General features: G+C 37.3%; 1 protein-coding gene across 1 annotated transcript in view; it reads right to left on the reverse strand.

Annotated features, from left to right (window-relative positions):
- Positions 1-23,796, reverse strand: part of LOC131688560 (peptidylglycine alpha-hydroxylating monooxygenase) — a 50,368-nt gene that overhangs the window by 1,687 nt on the left and 24,885 nt on the right. Inside the window, exons 2-6 of the mRNA XM_058972889.1 lie at positions 13,884-13,941; positions 13,685-13,772; positions 13,397-13,608; positions 414-465; positions 11-349 (exon numbers count right to left, since the gene is read on the reverse strand). Coding sequence (XP_058828872.1) covers positions 11-349; positions 414-465; positions 13,397-13,608; positions 13,685-13,772; positions 13,884-13,941 — 749 coding nt within the window. The remainder of the gene's footprint in view (positions 1-10; positions 350-413; positions 466-13,396; positions 13,609-13,684; positions 13,773-13,883; positions 13,942-23,796) is intronic.

Genomic DNA, 23,796 nt, shown 5'->3' on the forward strand with positions numbered 1-23,796 from the left:
GCTAACTCACCCTATGTTGGTAACTGTTTTTTTGTTGCTCTCCATCGTACACCGAGCAGCCATACGGTCCTTATACCGAATCGGTTCAGAGTTTTCCACTGGGTAGAACATTTGCGGCGTCAATGGGTCACGTTTTCCTAGCAACGTCCAGTGGTCTTCGCCATTGTCATCAACTCGGACCCGATAGCCTGATACGACCTTGCCCAGACTATGCGTGTGCGTTCGGTATGCGAAGGGGTAAATGGTTTTGTTCTCGCGGATGTCGCAAATCGTTTCCATATGCTCAACCTTCATCGGTGGAATATAGCCACCGGTGCCAAGCAGTAGGACTCCAGCCTGTTTATGCATCCTAAGGGTGATAAACGGTGTTATAACCGATGATAGCGGGATTGGTTTTTTCAGGAATAACTTACGGTTTTAAGGTGTAGTGTAGGAATATGCCAGAGTCATCGGACGTTGTACCATCTGTTTTGATAGAGAGAAGATATATTATTTAATGATGTGTAAATCAACTGTAAGATTATTTCCATACAACATAAATTATTCTTTCATGCTTTCATCGAGTCGCATCCCGGTAAAAAACCTCTTAACAGATATATATATATATATATTAACATTAGTGTCGTTAAGAATGCTATTCAAAAGCCGCTTTTGGCAAAATACTGCATTGCTGCTACTTTACACTATATAGGGGAGAGTGGGTACGCTTGATCCCACTTTTGTTTTTTTTTTCTTATAACTTTTCAATGAAATTAAAAAAATTATTGAAAAATTCGTCATCTTGTAGTCAATTCGAATTGTAAGAGCTATGAATAATGTGTAAATCCGAATACTATGTTCTGTCAGTAATAAAATTTTGAGAATCATGCCAAAAGGAGGTTTTTGTAAAAACGTGTGGTAACTTGATCCTCCGCCTACTAGGGCTAAAGAAACAAAGCATACTATGACCTATAGACACGAAAGCTCAGCTAACCACCTATCCTGATAAATTTATTAAAAAGACTACCTTTTTAGATGCACAACCACCGGTAATTCGGTAATTTCAGCACAGCTGAACAGCCAGTAACATTTTTAAACTGATAGCTCGGCAAAGTGGCTTTAATTTACTGATTTTCTGCTATATATTTTCTGAATTTCATCAAAACAAACGTCACTTCTACCAAGATCTCGGTAAAAACTTTGTTAGCTGAGTGCTCGGCTGTGTAAAACTCGGTAAAAGTTGCGAAAAAAGCTGGGACTCGGTAGAATAAAATTAAGTGTGTAAGTGTCCACAATATTGTGTTAAGGGGACCATTTCCTGGATTCGGCGGAAAATCAAGCAATATTTGAGATTTTTAGCGAAAAATTAAAAAAAGAACTTATTTCCTATGACTTATACCTAATTTCAATACATTTATATTAAAAAAAAAAACAATTGTATAGACGATAAAGAAAGAAGTGGAATTTGTCTCTTTTTTAATGTAATCTCTTTTAAAAATCATAAATAAATCATTTTTTGTGCCAATGTTAGATAAAAGCCATACAAAAAAGCATATGCTTCCAAACATTTTTTGGATGAAGAAAATAAGATCAATAGAACTAACCCTGTTCTGGCCGTTAGAAGCAAGAACAAGGTTTCGAAAAAACGCCATTTTGAAATTTCGAAGAAAAAAAATCATTTTATAATTATCGATAAATAACGAGTAAAAGAATAAAAGCAAAGTTCGTCAGAAGTCTTTTAATTTTTCCACAAGAAAACTTCTCAAATATTGCTTTGATATTCCTCCAAATTCAGGAGAAGGTCCCCTTAAAGGGGTTTTTCGATCCACGCATCAAAAATAAATCGAAGCGGCGTCCTGGCCGCCAGGGGACGCTCTCGGCTCGAGACGCGCCTCAGGTAGAAACCTTTTCATGGCATTATGCATGTTCCCAGAATGCTTCGCGTTGCACTGTACATGAATATAGGTCTCGAGAACGTATTTCATAGCTTGATCTGTAGAGGCATCGCAGACTAATCGTGACTTATCAAACAACCACAGAAAACGGTGAAAAACGAAAAAAAATTGGTCATAATTGTTAGTCACATTTTAGTCTGCCATATTGGAATGGCCATTTTCATTTTTTTTATTTTGATACATATGAAAGGCAGAAATACTTATTTTTATAGTGGGGGTCCACCATATTGGATGGGCCATTTTGAATTTCGAAAAACCGACTAAAGTGGAAAACCCGTTTTAATCCATCTGGTGGTGCAACTGTGCCTTTCTCATTTATCCAAACTACGATTCCATGGCTGGGTATGTTTAATATAATGGTGGAAATGTCTATTACATATTCAGTGCGATTTACGAATACCTACAATGAATCGACAGCTTGAACTTGAGTTGCTATGTGTCGACGCTGAAACACTTGAAATCAGCGGCGGATCCAGGAGGAGGGTTCGGGAGTTTGGACCCCACCAAAAAATTTCATCTTGTTAAGAAATTTTAAATTAGTTTCTCAACTCAAAATCATTTCAAACCAAATTTTTCACTGGTTTTTCAGACCCACTAGGAAAATTTATTCTGGAGGAACAAGAAAATTTAATTCGGATAGGGAGGTACATGATGAGCGAAGGGCGGTTTAGGCAAAGGTGGTGAGTGATGTGGAGGAGAGAGGGTACCCCTCACCGTATTCCCCTAATTATGCTCCTGTTAAAATACAGAAAACCTATACAAGTCAAAAGCCGGGATTAAGTTGACGATGTTCAGAGTGATTGCATAACCTTTTTATAGGAAAAAATGTGAATTTGCTGTGTGTCCTCACTCTTCAACCCGTAACTCCGGAACCGGAAGTCGGAATTTTATGAAATTTAATAGCAGCCGGAACGTTGTACCTTTCATTTGAGACTAAGTTTGAAAAAAAAAATCGGTTCAGCCATTCCTGAGTAACCGATGTGCTTATTTTTGGTCACATACATACATACACACGCACGCACACACACATACGCACACACGCACAGACATTTGCCGAATTCGACGAACTGAGTCGAATGATATATGACAGACGGTCCTCCGGGCCGGGAATAAGTTGGCGATGTTCAGAGTGATTGCATAACCTTTCTATAGGAGAAAGGCAAAAAGGTTAAAGATCGCACCATTAGGTAATTTTTTCGTTTTTACCCGATCTTAGGTCAATTCTCCAATAAATTTAGTTTACCTTAGAGCCTTATTATTAGTTTTCTATTTCAAATTGTTCTTAAGGCAGCAGGCTGTACACAGCAGTACGAGCTCGACAAGTTGTGTTTCGACAGCAAACCACGGGCAGACACATTTACAAACCACGGTGGTAGAATTCGAGTGATTGCGCTGTAGCGTTCTTGCCAACAGGCAGCACTAATCGACGAGAATTCGTCACACGTCTTGCGTGAATGTTAAACAACTGGCTCATACCGATAATGAGCACAGAGATTCTGTTTGCGGACGAGGATTGTGAACCGAAACTGTCTTTAGGTATAAGAACCAAACGCCTGGTACTATGCAAACTTCCCAAATGACAAAATTTTTGGACAAGACCAAATTTTGTGCATAAGGACACAAACCCTAACATAAAGTATTTTATTTAACAAGTTATTTTACTTAACTTTGTACCGCGTAACTGGAAACAAGTGAGAGTTATCGTCATTCCAAAACCGGAAAACCCTGTCTCTGATCATAACTCGTGTCGACCGATCGCAATGCTATAAGGCTATAAGCTTTAAAGTGGCGCTCAGGAAATTACAATTTATACCTCTTTGTAAAGGAAATGATTTTAGTATTTGGATATTTCCGTTTCTCGAAAAATACGGGAAAGGGGGTACATTTTATCCCCTTGGGGTTATAGGGCCTTCTGTCATTCATATTAAATTTTATAATTCCCTCGTGTATATATCTATTATTCTTCAATCAATTTTAATAAAATGTACTTTGTTGAACGAGGAAAATCCTTAGAAACAAAATAAAAATAGATTCGTTACCGGAAAAAATGAGAACCATCAGATTTTTTGATATTAGACACATTCTTTCGTGACGTTAAAACGATTTGACGAATCTTCATTTCATAAATATGTTATAACTTTATCTAATGAACGTCTACATCAAAACATATAACATATTCAGAAAGTAGACAAAATTTCACGAAAGATTCAATCAACATAAACTGAATATACTGGAAGAGGGTTGTTTTATGACCAATAATGTAACGTGACGTTACAACGCGTCACAAATTAGAACCTCCAGCGTATTTCATTAAAAGTCAAAATATCTGCTCTATTAGATTTTTTATTATTTTTTTCTATGAAGTATTTCTAAACAACTTACGAATAATTAGGTGTCATTAAATATAAAGTTTATTGTTGTGTTTCTTTTTAAGCATCTTTTACTTTCGTGACGTTACAACGCTTTTTTCTCAGGTAAAGCGATATCTTATTGCGTTGTAACGTCACGAACATCTTCAACTTTTCTATAACTATGTAAATCACGCTGGTGCTATTGTTTTGAGTGAAACTTTAAATATTTATTACATTTAGCCATATTAATGATATTTTACTCAAAAAAGGTCGTCAAACGGTGGGATAACAAAATTCTCACAAGTTTCCTATCTCATGCCTCCACGCGAGTCTAAGTCTATTGATGACATTTGGTCCTTAGACCGGCGACGACTGGGTGCTATCAGCCTTCTGCCGATAGTAGCATAATGAGAGGGTGCGAACAGATCTAGCCGAGAAAACATTGCCGTAAAAATGAATAGTTGATCGGAAATTAGCCCCAATACGACTAATCTGACTAGTATCTATGATCACGGGTCAATATGTATTGAAAATTCGCCGCGTTTGTTTTTATGAACCTAATTTAAAGCTCCGTTATTGCTAACAAGCCCGTGCATCAGGTTAACAGTCCTTTATATTTCCCTTCAGTGTTCGTTATTATCGCTCGTATACTTGTATTCCACAAACAATCCGATATGGAAAATAAGAAATACTTTCCTTGATTTATAACATCTCGCGCTATTTTTGCCTTATAATGTGTTATCACACGGTAGTTTTCAAGCCAATAAATATATCGTTGAGAAGAAGTAGCAAATTCTGTCCAAATACAGTTGCAATGAATAGTGATCCGGCCCATTACGCAGATAAGATTAGCTTTTCTAGGCAATACTCCCACGGTCGGCTGTGTGGAGTTCAAATTGCTTTTGTTTAGGGAACATAGTATACTCTCGGTAGCCTGCTGCCCAGAGTTTAAAAAGAATCAAAAACTAAACAAGATCTCTTTTTCTAGTGATCGTGCACTCGAAGACTAACTAAACAACTACCTAATAAAATATGCTTTACAGGTCGCATCGCTTGCTTGGAGCGAATCCTAGACCTGATACCCTTCCAAACTACCAACTCCGCGACACCTATGGAAGAGTCTGATGAATCGTCGTCCTTCCGTTAAGTAGGTGGAGCATCAACACTTCCCGTCTACCTTATCCTTTATCCTTCCCCGTGAACGATGGAGATGGGGGCGACCGGCAATGATGGCTATCATGCTGTTCAGGTTTTAATATGGGTCGGATTGGTATGAATTCCTACTTACCATTTCCTAAGCAACTCTTATTAGATAATCAGCAGTCAAACACGATGAAGTCAGTGTGCAATCCGCCAAAATCATCGTCACAACGCAACGAAATTAATGATATTTTACTCAAATAAACATATGGGGTTGTCCAAAAATCACGATACATTTTATTTTTTATTTTTTAAATTGTGGTAGAAATAATCGATCAAACCAAGAATTTTTTCTTTCATATCTGTTATAGATAGATTTGAACCATTTGACACATTTATTTATTTGATACGGCTCAATATGGTAGTTTAACGGAGCCAGAAAAGTAGGTTTTATAACATATTTCACAAAAGAAAATAAACTGGCAGTATTGCTTTGTTTAATTTGGAATCAGGTTCCCGATCCGAGTTTATAGTATGATATTTGTATTGTTAGGCTTAAACAAGTGGATTCATATGGAAAAGCGAGCACAATTTAAGCACCAGACAATCGATAGGGCTCGGTACACTGAAATATTGTATATGTTAGAGTTAGTTTTTAATTGGGGAGACGACCGGGTGAAGATCTTATAAAAAAATGTTATAGTTACAAATATTCAGGAAAAAAGAACACGTCACATCACCGTGATCTTACGAAAGGATGTGTTACATCCAGTCGTTGATTCGACGGGATTTAAAATGTCGGCCAACTCCAACAAACACTCTCCATCTATCTTTTTCGTGCTCATTTGAGACCATGACCACAGCTAAAGCCTTTTTATCAGACTCTAAGCAATTGCGTTGCGTTGCGTTGCGTTGCGTTGTGACGATGATTTTGGCGGATTGCACACTGACTTCATCATGTTTGACTGCTGATTATCTAATAAGAGTTGCTTAGGAAGTGGTAAGTAGGAATTCATACCAATCCGACCCATATTAAAACCTCAACAGCATGATAGCCATCATTGCCGGCCGCCCCCATCTCCATCGTTCACGGGGAAGGATAAAGGATAAGGTAGACAGGAAGTGTTGATGCTCCACCTACTTAACGGAAGGACGACGATTCATCAGACTCTTCCATAGGTGTCGCGGAGTTGGTGGTTTGGAAGGGTATCAGGTCTAGGATTCGCTCCAAGCAAACGATGCGACCTGTAAAGCATATTTTATTAGGTAGTTGTTTAGTTAGTCTTCGAGTGCACGATCACTCGAAAAAGAGATGATCTTGTTTAGTTTTTGGTTATTTTTAAACTCTGGGCAGCCGGCTACCGAGAGTATACTATGTTCCCTAAACAAAAACAATTTGAACTCCACACAGCCGATCGTGGGAGTATTGCCTGGAAAAGCTAATCTTATCTGCGTAATGGGCCGGATCACTATTTATTGCAACAGTATTTGGACAGAACTCGCTACTTCTTCTCTACGATATATTTATTGGCTTGAAAACTACCAAGTGACAGCATATTATACTGGCAAAAATAGCGCGAGATGTTATAAATCAAGGAAAGTATTTCTTATTTTCCATATCGGATTGTTTGTGGAATACAAGTATACGAGCGATAATACCGAACACTGAAGGGAAATATAAAGGATTGTTAATCTGATGCACGGGCTTGTTAGCAATAACGGAGCTTTAAATTAGGTTCATAAAAACAGACGCGGCGAATTTTCAATACGTATTGAGCCGTGTTCATAGATACTAGTCAGATTAGTCGTATTGGGGCTAATTTCCGATCAACTATTCATTTTTACGGCAATGTTTTCTCGACTAGATCTGTTCGCACCCTCTCATTCTGTTCGCACCCTCTCATTCTGCGGTCTAAGGACCAAATGTCATCAATAGACTTAGAATCGCGTGGAGGCATGAGATAGGAAACTTGTAAGAATTTTGCTATCCCACCGTTTGACTACCAGAATGGATGGGAGAACAGTAATACTAGCAAATACCGACTACCATAAGAGCGGTGCAAATTTGAACGAGTGACGTAGAGTACTGCACTGAAAAAAGGACCAGGAGTGCGATTTTACGAAGTTTTAGCTTCCGATGGCCCTACATTTTCTGACAAAGTGAAGTTCTTGAATGTTGAGATTTTTATTACTGTTTAGAAAAGCAAAAGTATCATAAAGCTAGTGTCAGGCCTTCATGAGACCTCAAGAAGTCACTTTTGGAGGTATTCGTAAATGTAGATTTGTCGGTAGACGGTTCCAAATATAATAGAAAAATACCTAATTTAACACAACTACAGATCACTTGCAACATAAAAAGCTTTTTGTGAAATTCGACAGCTCCATCTTAGGCAAATTCAATAAATTTCCTGCATGAAAGTTTCCATTTTTTAAAAACGGTTTTTAAGCCAAAGCTTTGGAAGTTAAACCTTGGCGTGGAAGTGCCGGTATATTAATATATTCTGTTACTTAGTGTAGAATTAGATTTCGTCATTTACGGCTAATATACAACCGCCAGAAGAAACTTAAAACGTTGGTACACAATCAAGAAAGGCGAATCAGAAAAGGTATATGTCAGTGATTCACTAAATACAGACTGGAAAGAGGGTAATATGGAAAACCTTAAGGTCCGCCCAGATTAAGTCTTCGGTACGGAACAAAACCTCGGCCTAGGAACTCCTAGCATGTTGTTAGTCGCCTCTTACGACATGGGAGCAGTTCCCAGAGGTTCTATTCTTGGTTGAAATAGTGCAAAAAGATTTCAGCCCGCCGGACACCACACGGCTTTTTATCAGACTCTAAGCAATTGAGACGATTTAGTGTGGTCAACCAGAAAGGTCTCTGTAGCCCCAACTATTGCGTTGCAGTCTTCTGTAAATTCGAATAGATAATCGTCCATAACGGATTTAATACCACAGGCAATTCGATGATGTAGCTACTTCAACGATATATTTCGGTTTGTAACCGAAGAATTGGTTGGTACCTGATTGACAGCACATGCGACTACAACGGTGGTTGCGGACAACCTTATAACAGGCGGCTCGTCGAAGATAGCGAAGTGTGAAATGGTTGATTGCTGGGAGGAAAAAAGTATTCAGGGAACGAATTAATATTCATGCCTAAATACTACCCCAAGTACAAAACTCGGAAATTCCCTCACAACCTTCCAACGCATGTACTGGACTACGTTGCTGTTAGCGCGATTGCATCGAAACCTATCATATGACCAGCCAGCGTCGAGGAGAATACAGCGGAGGTGAACTTTAACCATCCGGCATTCGCGCCGTTGTATTTTGTGCAACACCTTCCGAAACTCTAGCGAAACCTTCTTCCAGAGCCAGCGGTTGCTCATTCGGGGAGCCATTCGCGCGAGTGCCGGCGGGTTAATGAAATATAATGTGACGTTGTACAATCGTTTATTGAAAATACCTCACCCAGTGTATTCGAGTTTTGTAGATCGAATTTTGTATAAAAAATTGTTTATTTTCTGAATCTATAATTAGGTTTGATGAAAGATTTCATTTGAAAAAGTTATAACAGATTTATAGAATGAAGGTCAAATCGTTGTAACGTCGCGTGTGTTGATGGTATATAACCCCTTAAACACTTGAGGGTATACATTCTGAATTTATCAATATTAAATATAGTATAATTTCTGTTTATGAAACAACTTAAAAGCGTTTTAATAAACCATTCGAAGTAAGCTTTAACACTATATCTGATAAAAGTTGATTTACGTGACGTTACAACGCAAAGTGTATCCTTTTGTAACTTTAGTTCCGCACATCCAATAAAAGAAGTTGGAGGCTTTTTGGAAAAGTATTTTTCAATACAAAGAGAATCCAGAATATAAATTTGAACAAAATTGTAATTTTTTGATAAACTGAATAAATATGCATTTTTCGTGACGTTACAACACAGAAACAATAAAAACATCTATTAGTTCAAAAAAATTTAGTAGTAAAACATGAGCGAAAATCTTTCTAGTTTTATTATTTTACACTCAATAACGAACAAATTCCTTTAAACAGATTAAAATTTCAATAATAGGTTCATGAAATAAAACTTTTTTTAGAAGTCAATAATTCAGAAACCATTTTTCCAAGAAATTCAACTTACTTCTCTATATATTTTACAACTATTTGTAGAAATGTCAAAAATTTGATTACATGATTTTTCAATGGTTTAAGCACTACCGAAACGAGAAAAAATGTTTGTGATACCAAAATAAGACAAAACAAAAACATCCTTCTGGTGTACAAGCCCGCGGTATGTGTCATTAAGTCTTTATTCCACATTTTTATAAATTGCACATATAAACTCTATTTAACAATAAATTATCATTTAACTGACTATTTCTAGTGTAAAATAAGCTTAGGGACCACATAAGAAAAGTTTCATTTCTGGGAAAATACGAGACGTCGGGGAGTTAGGACATTTCATTAAACAAATGTGGTTAGTAGAGTTAATATCAAAAAATCTGATGTTTCTGAATTTTACCGGTAACAAATCTACTTTTATTCTGTTTCTAAGGATTTTCCACGTTCAATAAAGTACATTTTATTAAAATTGATTGATGAATAATAGATATATACACGAGGAAATTATAAAATTTTATATGACTGACAGAAGACCCTATAAAGGTGATAAAATGTCCAAATACTAAAATTATTTCCTTTAAAAAATTGTAATTTCCTGAGCGCCACTTTAAAATTTATAGGCTTTGATATATGTTTCCTCCATATTTTCCCATAGTACCAATTACATAAACTTCAAGAGAAGTGGACGGGGGTCTAAAATTGTCCAAATGATGTGAAATTTGGCATCTGAGCTAATTTTGATATTTGTCACAATATGTAAGGAGGGAGGACTTTGACAATTCAAAAATTAGTGATTTTTTGTAATCCCCTACTTCACAAGCAAGCAAGCTTTCTCCAGTTGTGATGCATTCTGTTATCTTGGAAAATGATACATAACAACCTGTTGCTGCGTACATATGCGGGCCAAAGCTATAACAACCAACGAAGAAGCGCATCAGGTGCTTCTTTATTCTATCCTTCCCCAACGCGGATGGCTTTGTTCGTAAAGCTCTTATCGAGCGGTTCACGGTTTACGTAGGATTTCCATTACACAGTTTTATTTCATTTTCATATTCCGACAATATAATTTAAAGTCGCAAAGAACTTCAGTAGAACAAATTCCTTGTAGTGTATCACAAAACTATCCATAACGCAGGTCAGTAAAAAATACAATGAAAAAATAGGTCACATGTTTTATTCATGCTTCAAAAAACCTTTGTAAGCTTCGCAAAGCTATGTTACAAACATTCACGAGTGAAGATTCAACGCTGCTCTCAAAAATTTTAAGCTTCACTGTTCATTCGCAGTTTCCCCATCTAGTGACCTACTGTAGTTAATTTGTTAATTAATTAGAACAACATGTTGGCTACTTTGTGGTCCACAGTTGGCAAACAGTCGCGCGAGTGAACGAATTTTCCCATACCTGCTCTTGGAGAAACTTCATCAATGTGGGATTTCACCAATATTGAATGATTATTTGTACAATTTCTTGTCATAAAAGTACATGCATTTTTCGTATGGCGGTTTGGCTACTTTCAGAATAAACTTGCACAAGGCTCTTGTTTAAGCCCTCTTCTCTACAAATTTTGCGTGAATGACATTGATAATTGTATCGTCAGTTCATATACTCTAAAGCCACTTACCGATGATGGCGTGGTTTATGTTACAGGACCAAGGGTTATAAATTTACAACGAGTATTGCAAGATACCTTGGATAATTTATCGCCTTGGGCTTTAAAACTGGGTACTGATTTCTCCTCGGAGAAAACAGAGTTAGTCGTTTTTTCAAGGAAGCATAATCCAGCTCAGCTTCAGTTGATTAATAGAACGACAGCCCAAGCTCTGACTTTCAAATATCTCAGGATTTGATTTGATTTTAAAACTTCACAGGGAGGCCAAACTATATCTCACGCTGTTACTTGTTATATTTACTACCAACGAGACTAGATTTATAACATAGTTCACTACGAGAATTATATTCAGTTATAATCTTGTTATTGCTTTTGAACGGGTGCTCATCCAAGTGACTTGATAAGATTGCATTAAACAACAATAGTTTCAGTAATGGAATATGGGTGCTTTATCAAACAAGTAAAAAACCCAGCCATTTAATGAAATTCCACGATGCAATGCTTTAAATAAAGTATCTCGTAATCAATTTTAATATTTTCTTCTTGAGAACAAAATCTTGAGCAGTATTTGTACCCAGCGAAAAAAAAAATTATGTTCGAATAGTCGACTGAAGTCGACCTTAACGTAAATTGCATCCATCATGATGCAATGCGGTTTGACGAACAACTACGAGTGTATAACTTTCTAGCACAAGTTTGGCTTCTTATACCTATTCCGTGCACTTTTCAGATACGTAGTTCAGTACGTTTCATCTTTTAAGAGCCAAACAGATTCACACCTTTAATATTCTAGCAACATCCCGAATCGACAAATTTATACTGCTTCCTTATGTTCGATATGCTCTTTGAAGGTGTTCTTGGCATGAGAAAGTGGTAAAAGCAATAACGCGCGTTCTACCGATACATTTATATGAAGCAATAAGATTTTCACTAAGGATTCCAATCAGTGTATAAAATATTATTATTTCAATCTTCAGATTATTCCACTATCATTAAAGTTTGCGGTTCTTTTGAAGCCGTAAAATGTACTATGCTATATTTATCCTTAGTGGAGAACAATTTTGGTAAAAACTAAGGAGAAAATTGTTTAAAACCATCTTTGCGCGTGAAGGGCACAAAACCTATAACTATAGTAGTTACGGAATTTGCGCTTCGATTTCGTCTCATCAAAATCCGATACTAACTTAAGTTAGTGTCGTATTCTGATAAGACGAAGTCGAACAAAAATTCCATAACTAATATACTTAAAATGTGTTAAAATAGTATCGTCCGAATGCAAGATCGAGTAAAGGCGCTTTAACCTAGACTTATGAGCCAGGGCAAAGTGTAAATACCTTTGTTCCATCCCCAAGAACCAAAGGAGTGTCATTAACCTTTTTAGCCAGGTCACTCCCAACGCTATATCCGAAAACCCTATAAACTGAAACGGTCGATACGGTTGTCCTCGTTTTTTCCTCATTCAAGATTCAAAACGATTTGTTATTTAAATTATTCATTAAATGAATAAAGTTGTTGCCGTATAATTTTGAAACATCTTCAAACCTAACTCTGCACAATAAGCCTGAGCGTTTTATTGTTTGCGACATATTACAATATGCATCAAGTATTAATGCTGTCAAGAAAAATCCTGAAGTATAACTGCAGTGTTTTCCAATATACTTTTCAATACTGGCTGTGTAAGGGTTAGAATAGAATATAATAGAAAAATCAAATATTATCATTTGAATGCAAAATTTCGCTGTGCTGGGAGAGTATTCGTAAGCTAAAAATATTATATTCTAAATGATGCTTCATACAGAAGATTTGCTCATGTTTATTTACAAATATTGCAAGTTAATCATTGAATTAAATTTTGGTTAGAAAAGTTTTGATTTACTCAAAAGACTAGGCGACGCTCAAAGGCTTTGAAAAGATAAACCAGCCTTTATGCAAGAAATGAGTAAAAACGAGCTTGAAACCATGTTTGGGCGTTTTATTCGAACGGGTACAGCAAACAGTCCAAAATAGCATTGCAAAATAATGCCATCACAACCGACACCGCTGACGGTTATTGGGCTTACCATAGCGCCCACACAATGCCATTGAATTTCGAGGCGCATTCAAGTGGTTATATTTATAGAACCAGTAGGAAAAACAATCTCAAAACGAACAATCCATCAAGCACACGCACCGAGCATAAAACCACTCAAACCACCGAATTCGCTTTCACCGATCGTAGGTACCTTTAAACTTGTCGATGTGAGCATAGTGAACCTGCAGCACGATGTACTTGATGGGGGAATCCTTGCCAACTTTGAAGCCCACGCCGTCCGGCAGCTCGAGCTTCGGTGCGTCACGAGCCCAAGCATAGATGATCTGGGAGGGGGACCCCGAGGCACACGGGCTGCCCGATTCCTCCTTGACGTCGTCGCTTTTGACCATTTCGCCGCAGTTCCTGTGAATGAATGGATTTTCGTTTGATACGTTCAACAGGGGTACGATTTAAAAGCAGGTGTGCTGTTATTACTTACCAAACGGCAGATTCCGACCCGGGCTCACCACAACCGTACAGCAACATATGATGTGCTGTGGCCATCGTTGCATTGGGCTCGAAACCCACTGAAATGGTATGGAGGGAAAGTTCGATTAGATTAATCTAATACCAAACTAGAATGCTTTGATGAACCCTCCAAAGGTAACGGTAGCGGTGATTTTTGTCGGGATACTTACCTATGTAATAACTTTTGCTGTAGTCCACCTTGACGGGCGTGCAAAGGTAAAGCTCGGGCTGAAAGTATAACAATAGAAAAAAATGAATTATCAATTATTATTAGAAAAGCCATTTCAATTGACATCGACTGTTTTGGTCCTTTTTTAAGCTGACGAGATGCTATAAATAGCTCACCTTTCTAAATCGACTCACAGCCCCCGCTGACTGGTTTGACACAGACGCGGTATGGAAAATGATTATGCTGTTATTGTTGAGTACTGGAAAACCATTCTTTTTCGCTATGGTTTCAGTGCGAAAAATTCAGTTCGGTTATTTGAAGACAGCCATGAGTATTCGGTAAGCCCCGGGTGGGATTATGTAGAACGTAGGCGTGGGAAAACAGCCAAATCATTACAAACAGGATAGATATAGAAAAACACTCACTGATACCCACGCAGAAGTAAGTTTTGTGCATAAACCATGATCCTATTAAAGAATACGTTATTATTTCATTTCAAGCAATGGTTTTAGCAATCTCACAGAAATAAGATCATCAGACTTACAAAAAGCTCGAAAAGTTTGTTTCATAACTTCATTAGACAATTTTCATCGAGATGGGTCGATTGGGAATTGTTAGACGAACGGGCTACTATGTTACTGTTCTATGTTGAGTATATGATAATACTCCTGTTTTGATAGGAAAAACAACGAACGAAGCTTTATTTTCGGGGTCCAGGTTGATAAAAATAGATGAGCTGTCAGTATCCAACGCGAATTACGTCGATTACAGATTACAGGCAGTATAACTCTGTTTACGTAAACCTTGCAGCCGGTCTTTATTTCTTCGAATTGTTACGCACTCGATAACGATACGAAAACATTCATTTTATTATGTACACCTATTCCGTAGAATAAAGGACATTGTCAATGGGATAGATGCCGTGTGATGGGTGATCTCCCACTTCAATATAATATGCCATCATTTTCTCGGATGAAACATAATAAATAAAACAGAACTGCGAAAGGACAAAGTTAAATCTGCTCTGTTCAAATTCGTCAAGCGTGGGTGGGATGACTTCCGTAGAAATGTGATGAATAATGAATCTCTGATGGTTCGTCTACACTGTCAGTTTTGCAACATTGTTTTAACTTGTGTTGGTTCGCGCTTGGTGACGTGAAAGCTTTCGCAAAATTGCCTCTGCTTCGCAGTTGGAATCCCTGTCGACGTTGCCTCTCACGTACAATGACAGTTTAATTTCTATACATCTAGTGCATACCGGGGGCGTACGTCTGCAGAGAGGTGCTACTGGTTTGCTTGCTGTTAGAACTAGAAGGAATAAAGGCATCCTCCTACGCTTGCCTGTCGAGGAGTTTTACGACATGATATGATGAGAGATGATTAACCAGCAAATTAGTGTTGTTCTCTAGTTGAGACGCAATGTTGAGACCACCTATCAAGCATCATTTAGGTAACTCTGTGAAATTGTCGCTAGAGTGAGGGAGTGAGTTCTAGTGAAGAGATGGGGCGAATAGACAAAATTTAGACGAGCGATATTTAACAGTATCAAAGTAGCCATCATACAATCTATTTTTACGTGCCTTAAGGACGATTCAGACGATATATCAGTTTCCGCCAACGTTCACGGAACGTCAAGACTAGTTACATGCAGTTAAATGGAAACATTCACACACAACATCAACGGCACGGAACGTTTTGACGTACGGCACGTTTGAACGGGCACAACCTCAAACATGCTTCGTCTCGATGTATATGTTTGCCTCGAACGTCGAACCCAAATGAACGATGTTCAAACTCTAGTACGTACATCGGATGCGTACACGAGAACGATTCATACAAGGCAAACAGAGTCAACGCGAGTAATGATGAAAGTGAGAAGGAGAAAACTGGGGCCACGAACCTGTGTGTACGAGAGGTGTACGCACACCGGAGTTCGAATATGCAGGTGTACATGTGCACGTGTTTTGGTACGAAATAGCGCGTTCGATTTCGTACACCAAATGTGGGTTTAATATGAACACAAAACCAGAGCGAACATTGTCTACGATGTTCATTTGGGAAGACTGATGATTACCAATCAGTAACTTTCTTCGATTCCTTAGGGGGTTATTCTGACGGTCACTTTCGGTGAGGTGACACAAATCTCACGTGACTAAGGTGATCGGAAATTTTCTCTCACTTAAAGTGAAAGATGTCACCATGGTGACAAATTTTGTCACATTAGGTGACTAAGGAAACATGGAAAGTGACTTATGGGGGTGACTTTTGGAATAAGAAAAAACGATGCAACTGAGGTGAGGCGGTTGATAATTTGAATTTTGATTGTGATTTTATTTTTTACATTTTAGCAACTCTGTAAATCTGTTGGAAATTTGTAATGAAGTATGAGTTTCTATAATTTTATCAACCATTGAAATTAATTTAACCTGTTTTTTGTGACTCTGGTATATGAAATTTTTGACATTAAAAATGTCTTACTCCACTATCTGGGGCTAGGTGTCATTCTAAAATCTAAACTATCTCCCATGTAACGAAACTATGTAAGGTTTGCACGCTTATAACTCCGATATTACTAGATGGATTTTGATCATTCATACACCAACCGATTCAGAAACACCTAACTTAAATATTGGTAATAATTTAATATCTCCCCAATAAAAGTAGACTTTTGGAAATTGGTTAAATTAAAAAGTTCACGAAAAACTAGGAGTGGGTAATGTCCGGGACATAACCGCGGTGTTGACGTAGGACTAAACTTGGGCATATCATATGACATTCATGGATAATTTGAGCCAATGCCAATTTTGAATGAATGTTTACTGGAAATTTCATGTCGAATGAGATTGCCACATTCACTGATTTTCTAGGACTTGCAAAAACCTTCGGGTTTGTAGATTAATTTAATAAACATTTGCTTATATGAATCACTGGTACATGTACAGAAGAATTAACAGGGGCAAACTCAATCCAAGTTATTAAATGGAACTTTCTAATTCAATTCTTTCTCTATTATGTTTTCATCCTAATAAGAACGGTTTTCAGATAACTATTTTTGGTGATACCAGACGAGAATCCTTTCTAACAACTCGCCCGAATTCGCTTCTGCTGCGTACATACACGAACACTCCCCTTTTGCAGCTCACATCGAATGAGCATTGTATATCGCAATGCGATCTCTTTTATAAACTTCTTAGTGCAGATGGAAGTCCATCCTTTTGTGCGACAAATCGAAATATTTTCATCATTCTTTTTGGTGTGGCTTTCGCTTAGTAGCAGGGTTGCCACATTCACTAATGTTCTTGAAAGATTTGCAAAAACCTACGGGTTTGTAGATTAATTCGATAAACATTGGTTTATATGTGTCACTGATAAAGTACAGCAGACTTGACAGGCGCAAACTCAATCCAAGTTATTAAATGGAACTTTCTAATTCAATTCTTTCTCCATTATGTTTTCATCCTAAAAAGAACGGTTTGCAAATAACTATTTTTGGTGATACCAGACGAGAATCCTTTCTAACGATTCGAACCTTGCCCGAATTCGTTTCTGCTGCGTACATACACGAACATTCCCTTTTCGCAGCTCACATCGAATGAGCATTGTATATCGCAATGCGATCTCTTTTATAAACTTCTTAGTGCTTAGTCCATCCTTTTGTGCGACAAATGGAAATATTTTCATCATTCTTTTTGGTGTGGCTTTCGCTTAGTAGCAGGGTTGCCACATTCACTAATGTTCTTGAAAAATTTGCAAAAAACACCAATCAAAGCAGGCTAATTAATGCTTTTACAAAATCTATCAAAATTTACGGCAAAATCTACGGAATCTACTACACAATTGTTTTGATTATTTCCCAACGAATCGCGCAAATATCTGTTTGTTCCGTACAGCACAGCGCATATAATTGACGTTGGAAAACAAATCGGCAACTTCAGCTGCCAAACACTTAGACACGATCGAAGCATTTTTCCGTCAATGTCACTTTTCTGACTCAAATTTTTGTAGGTATTTTCTTGCTTCCGTCCAATTGGTAAGTTTATTAGTTTTATCGTACATTTTTCGGATATTATTATAGAAAATAACTAACCCGATAAGAGGGAAGTTATTTTCCAAAGCGCGAAATGGAAATTTCAATTGTAATTCTTCTGAGAACGATTTTGTGGTCCTAATAAGAACCGTTTGTTGTGAATATTATTTCGCCGTTTCCCGCTCGGCATGATGATTATTAGGGTGGGACAAAAAATAGATTCCAGCTCCGAGCAATTTTTTGGGTACCATTTGGGTCCTAGAACATCTGTGCAAATTCTTAGCTTGATCCCTGAAACTATATTTTTGCGCCCACCATTTAAAGTTTACATGGGATTTTATATGGGAAAATTAACTTTCACAAAATAATTCCTCCAGGAGTCGCCCATTGCTTCTTAAAAATAAACCGTTATGTGGCTTTTGTAGGAAATTTAACACAGAAACAAAGTCTCGAAAACTACGAAACGATTTGACGCTTGAGAAAAAAGTTATTAAGCTGAAACCAATTGATGCTCTGACGATCGATAAAATATTCATTGTTTCTAGCACCACTGTTGTTGGTTGTCCAATTATATGCAATTTTGTTTTGATCTTCTCTTAATGTCTCCAATTAATTTTTCTATACTGTCTGGCCACTTCGCAAGAGTTTTCAGGGATAAATTGAGTCTTTTTTTTGTACATAATAAGAGAAAATTAAAGATTTTGTATATAATTCGACCGTCAGCAGCAGTGATGCTATGAAAAGTAAAATTTTCATTAATCTTCAGGGCATGAATCGGTTTTTGCTTAATAACTTTTTCCACAAGCATCAGATCGTTTCGTGGTCTTCTAGACTTTGTTTCCTTGACAAATTTCCTATAAAAATCATACATCTATTTATTTTTAGGAGGTAACGGGTGACTCTTGGAAGAATTAATTTGCAAAAGACGTTTTCCCTATACGAAATCCCATGTAAACTTTAAACAGTGGGCGCAAAAATATAGTTTCACCGATCGAACTAAAAATTTGCAGAGTTGTTCTGGGAGCTAAATGGAACCCAAAAAGTTACTCGGAGCGAAATTTTATTTTTTTCATATAACCATGTCCCACTCTAATGATTATTCGCTTGGTATGGATAGCGCACAGATTGGTATCTTCCAACAAACTAACCAGGCAGGCCTCGCTGGCTTCTTAGAGGGCCATTACGGCTGAGCTCCGGAAGAGTAGATGGGTTTTGAAATGCTGTGCAATCTCACGGACCAGGCACTGGAAGAGCAGTTTGCGAATTAGTAACTCTGTCCACTTCTGAGAGCGATGAATTTCACGCAGGGCGACGACAGTTTTTGGTTGGCAGCGATAAGGCAGTAGCTATGATTTGGTTGGTGGTCAAAATGCAGCTTCTCGTTGAGCAGCACACGTACGTGCGTTCTGCTCTGTGGCTTACACACGTCTGGCTTTAAGGTTGCACAGAGAATGCGTAAAATTCGCAAACGAAAAAAGCAGTTTTTTTCCACACCGTATGTCAGATCTTCATAAAAATCAATCAGCAGTACAGTAACAACATTCTACATACGCTGATTGATTTTTATGAACATCTGACATATGGTGTGGAAAAAAACTGCTTTTTTCGTTTGCGAATTTTACGCATTCTCTGTGCAACCTTAAGTAAAACTGTGACACCCATATTTATAGGCTCTAGCATTAATGTTGATTCGCATTAAAAGTAGTTTTTGAACTTTTTAAACAAGTTTTACATAGCAAACAAGGTATCAATAGCAAGCGTTGAACGTTTTCCTTTCGATTTATGAAACAATATTAGTAATTCCTTTAGTAGGAGAAAAGTTATTAAGGTTCAAAGTGTACGTAACGCATCCGTTTTGAAAATTTTGAAATGACACCCGGTATAGTAAAGAAAGACGTAAGTCCTACGTCAAAACGGGAAAATTACCATTCGTGAGGCCGATTACTCAGACACAGCCGTCAAGAGAGGGCAGCTTAGTTGCTCAATGAAACACGAAAAGTCATAAATAGAAGCAACGCATGTCCGTTTAAATCAGTTGTTGCTCTTATCCCATACGAGCAACATCGTCTCCGGGCGATGCAATAAGCGCTATCGATTTTCGGTAACGTTGGCATTTGCACACACTCGCACCTAAGTGACTAAACCATATACTGTTAGTTTATAAATAGAGGTGACGCGTACCCGTTTGAATCAGTTTTTGTTCTTATGTCGAACGGGTAAGATCATGGCTGCAGCGTCTGGGCACTACAATAAGCGGTAGACGCTATGCATTTTCGGCAGCGGTGGCCGTGTGCAGATTTGTCGGGTACCAGCATGGTGTCACAGAATGATTTGCAAAGTGGGTGGGCGGGGTGGTTTGGATTTAATTCAATACGGTGTGTGCTGCTTAAGAGTGTTGCGTTTGAAAAAATTATTTTTATTTTTATGCATGCGTGTGCGTTGTAACTTGTTAATCCATGTTTACGGCGCTTTGTAGCTGCGTAGGGTAAAGAGCCTATTGGTTTTCATGTTTCATATTTCGGTTATATGTTTTTTATCAGTAAGGCATCTGACAACGTGCTTCTGTAGTTATTGCACTGTTCAGCAGCGTAGTATTTTATATAGGTTTCTTTACGCGGATTTTGAAATTTACGCGGTTTTCATCAACGCGTTTTTTTTTTAATTTACGCGGTTTTCATTTACACGGCCTGTATCCCCTGCGTGAAAAATCTGAGTGTAATTGCATCGGAAACAATCACATTCCCAGCAGAACTTTTTGTTTTATAATTTCAAACACTTTTGTTTCGTACTGCACACAAAGGAAAATTTTAAAACAGAACTTACCGTCCCAGCAGCAGTTGAAGCGGGTGTTCTTTTTCGATTCAAATTCAAGCCATGTCTTAAGCGTTACTGGACTTAAAATTGTTTTCCAAGTTTATACAGTCAGAATATCTGTCCTACCCTATGTATTTAAAACACAGTTCTAATTGCGTTTTAAAGTATACAACAAATAGAACGGTTGGGTATACTAATTTAAATTTAAAAAAAAATCTGTTTTAAATTATGAAACAAACCGCTGTACTGAAGATATAATTATGTCAGTCCTATTACCACATAAAACACCTATATAACATAAAACGCTGCAGAATTGGTTTAATAAGACAATGTTTACACTACAGAGTTATAACACGTTTTAATAATTAGCAACAAGAAAAATGTCACCAAGATAGCATAAAAACCCGTTTTAACTGGTAGTGCGAACGTTGCATAACAATGTAATTTATCAAATAATTTCATTTTTTCCACCACTAATCGATCAAGAAATACTTAAACTTAAGATTTTTTTACTTAAGTTTATTAGTATATTATTGAAAATTTAAATGGAAAATGAAATTTCATATTTCATGGAGAATCTGTATATTTCCGTTGGCGGGCGTGGGCTTCCTCATCACAGCTCTCAATATGGAACTTTTCTTTTGAATATATTTTCTGGACAGACCAGCCTATTTTTACTAGATGGATCAGCCAAATAATGCCAATCACCTAGTGAGATACTTGATTAATTAATAGATTACCGTTAAAAGACCTTCAATAAATTATGTTTTGATGATTTTGAGCAAATTGTAACATATGAAAACAGGCGAGTGAACAAGAACGTGAGTCGATATGTGTGATAGATAAAATTCATTTGCACGCTCTTGAAAAAAGCTACATTTTTAATGTCACCGTGGTCGTGTCCTGTACACATCCCTTTAATTTTTTTTTTGAGATTGGAGCGACTAATGGAACTATCCGCTGCACAGCGATTTTTTGATTAATATTTGCATCAGAGTGAATGTGTTAAAGGTTTGGAGTTATCCTCCTCCGCTATATTATTCTGAGCTACGATAATGCCCACAAAAGCACTGATGAAATAAAAGATGACAATTACATAGCTGTTGGTTTTTAGAAGTAATAATTGTCAAACAAAGTTATTTTTATTAGACCCGACTTGTGTGACAGATTTGTTTTTGGAAATCATTTTGGGATGTGGAAGAAGGTACAAACAAGGGGAAATAAGGAAAGTGACAGTTTCAGGATACGCTTGAAACAGTTCATTACAATTAAATGGTTGTTGGAGATAATAAGCTTTGTTTGCACTCCTGTTCGTCTGTGGATAGTATTTTCCAGTTAAAAATGAAACTTCTGATTTCAATTTTCACAATGTGACTGGATAAGACCAAATAAACATAGAAGCTTTTTCATTTTGTAACATATATTTTATTTAGGCCATCAATCAATATAGATGATTGGGAATGCTCCTCTACTTGGTATTGAAAGTCAATTGAAGAGATGTTTTGATGGGATCTAAAAGCATGTTCCATTACGGCATAGATCATCTTTTAAGAGCATCTAGCTCCAGAGGAAAATAAACTCATCGTTACATGTAAGTTCTTATTCGTTACTGCTTAATTCCCATCGCTTGGTATTGACGTTCTGGGGTGGGAATGGAAAGTCTCTTTTTGGTCTTCGGGTATCGGGCACGTAATTTGTTGTTAGTAGATTTTCGGATCTGGTTTAAAGTTCAGGTTCGTATCAAAAGATTTATCCGCTTACTTCTGTTAATGAGTGGTTGTTTTCACGCGGTGTTATGTAGTGATAGAAGTAGATTGACGTTACGTATTCTGCTGCGGCGGGCCATCGAGGCGCGCGATTGTCTTTTATGTTTAGAGTGTTAAGCTAAGATTGCCCGACACACGGCCTATGTAGCCCGCGACGACGGCCTGTTGTCTCTTTCAAGGTTCCGAACTAGGACTGATTAGGACGAGCCAAACAAATTCTATGTTGCTCCTTATATAGTTCACCGGCAACTTAAGTCTATACTAGCTAGTCTATGAAATGATTGTGTTACATAAGCATGCATGAAATATATTTTTCATATTCTACTATTGATTCAGAAGTTCAAAAATTGAAGCATATCCCACCATATGTTTTTCGGAAATTATGTTCCTATTGAAAATAATGAAAAAGTTATAACTACTAACAAATTGAAAACATTATTATGACGGACATAGTATATCCATAATTGGTGTAATTGCTCTATATAGTCTTTGCCGCTTTTTTCAGAAGTATCATGAACATAAATTGTTGCAGGGGATCCTATGGAATTGTAGTAAAAAAGTCGAGTGTGGAGAAAGTGTTTTATGAAGATTTACGACCGATTAAGTAAATAGATACTTTATTTCAGACATTCTATGTTGACTGACTGAATATTTTACGCTCATAATTTAAATATTGAGTTTGGGAGGGACTATTGAAACGATTTGAATTTGGTAAATATATGGTGGGCTCTCCTCACCCATTGGGATTCCATTTTACTACCATTGCGATCAATTACAGTGGCCCAGTACGATAATTGAGGAAATTACGTTTTCCGTTAAATCTGGTGCTTCTAGGTTTATGTCGTTTTCGAATCATCTTTTCGCATAATTGGGTGCAGCGAACTCTAGCGTGCAGAGTTTATAATTTTCGCATTCGTGAACAGAATAAGGCGATATTTCACCTACTTTGACCAGCAATAAAAAGGCAAACATACGATGTAACATTGTTTGCTCTCCAACTTTTCTCGACAAGACAGCATTGAGTCTCATCTTTTCGCGGTATAATATGAGATGATATTTTCGAGCCAAATGTAAAACTGCCGAATAACTAATGGTTTCGCAAAAATTCACAAAAATGAGTAGATACAGATACTTAGAATGAAAATACTGCAATAATGTGGGGAAATAATTTTTATAATGTAATATATTAATGGTTTTTCTTGAACTTAATTTATCACGAGGTTCGAAGCTGCGCAATTATCACGGTTCTATACTGCATTGTCAGCAAATTCTCGCAATTTCTTGAAAGGTGAAAAGTTGGATCCATG

Source organism: Topomyia yanbarensis, chromosome 3 (assembly GCF_030247195.1).
Source record: "Topomyia yanbarensis strain Yona2022 chromosome 3, ASM3024719v1, whole genome shotgun sequence".
NCBI lineage: Eukaryota > Metazoa > Arthropoda > Insecta > Diptera > Culicidae > Topomyia > Topomyia yanbarensis.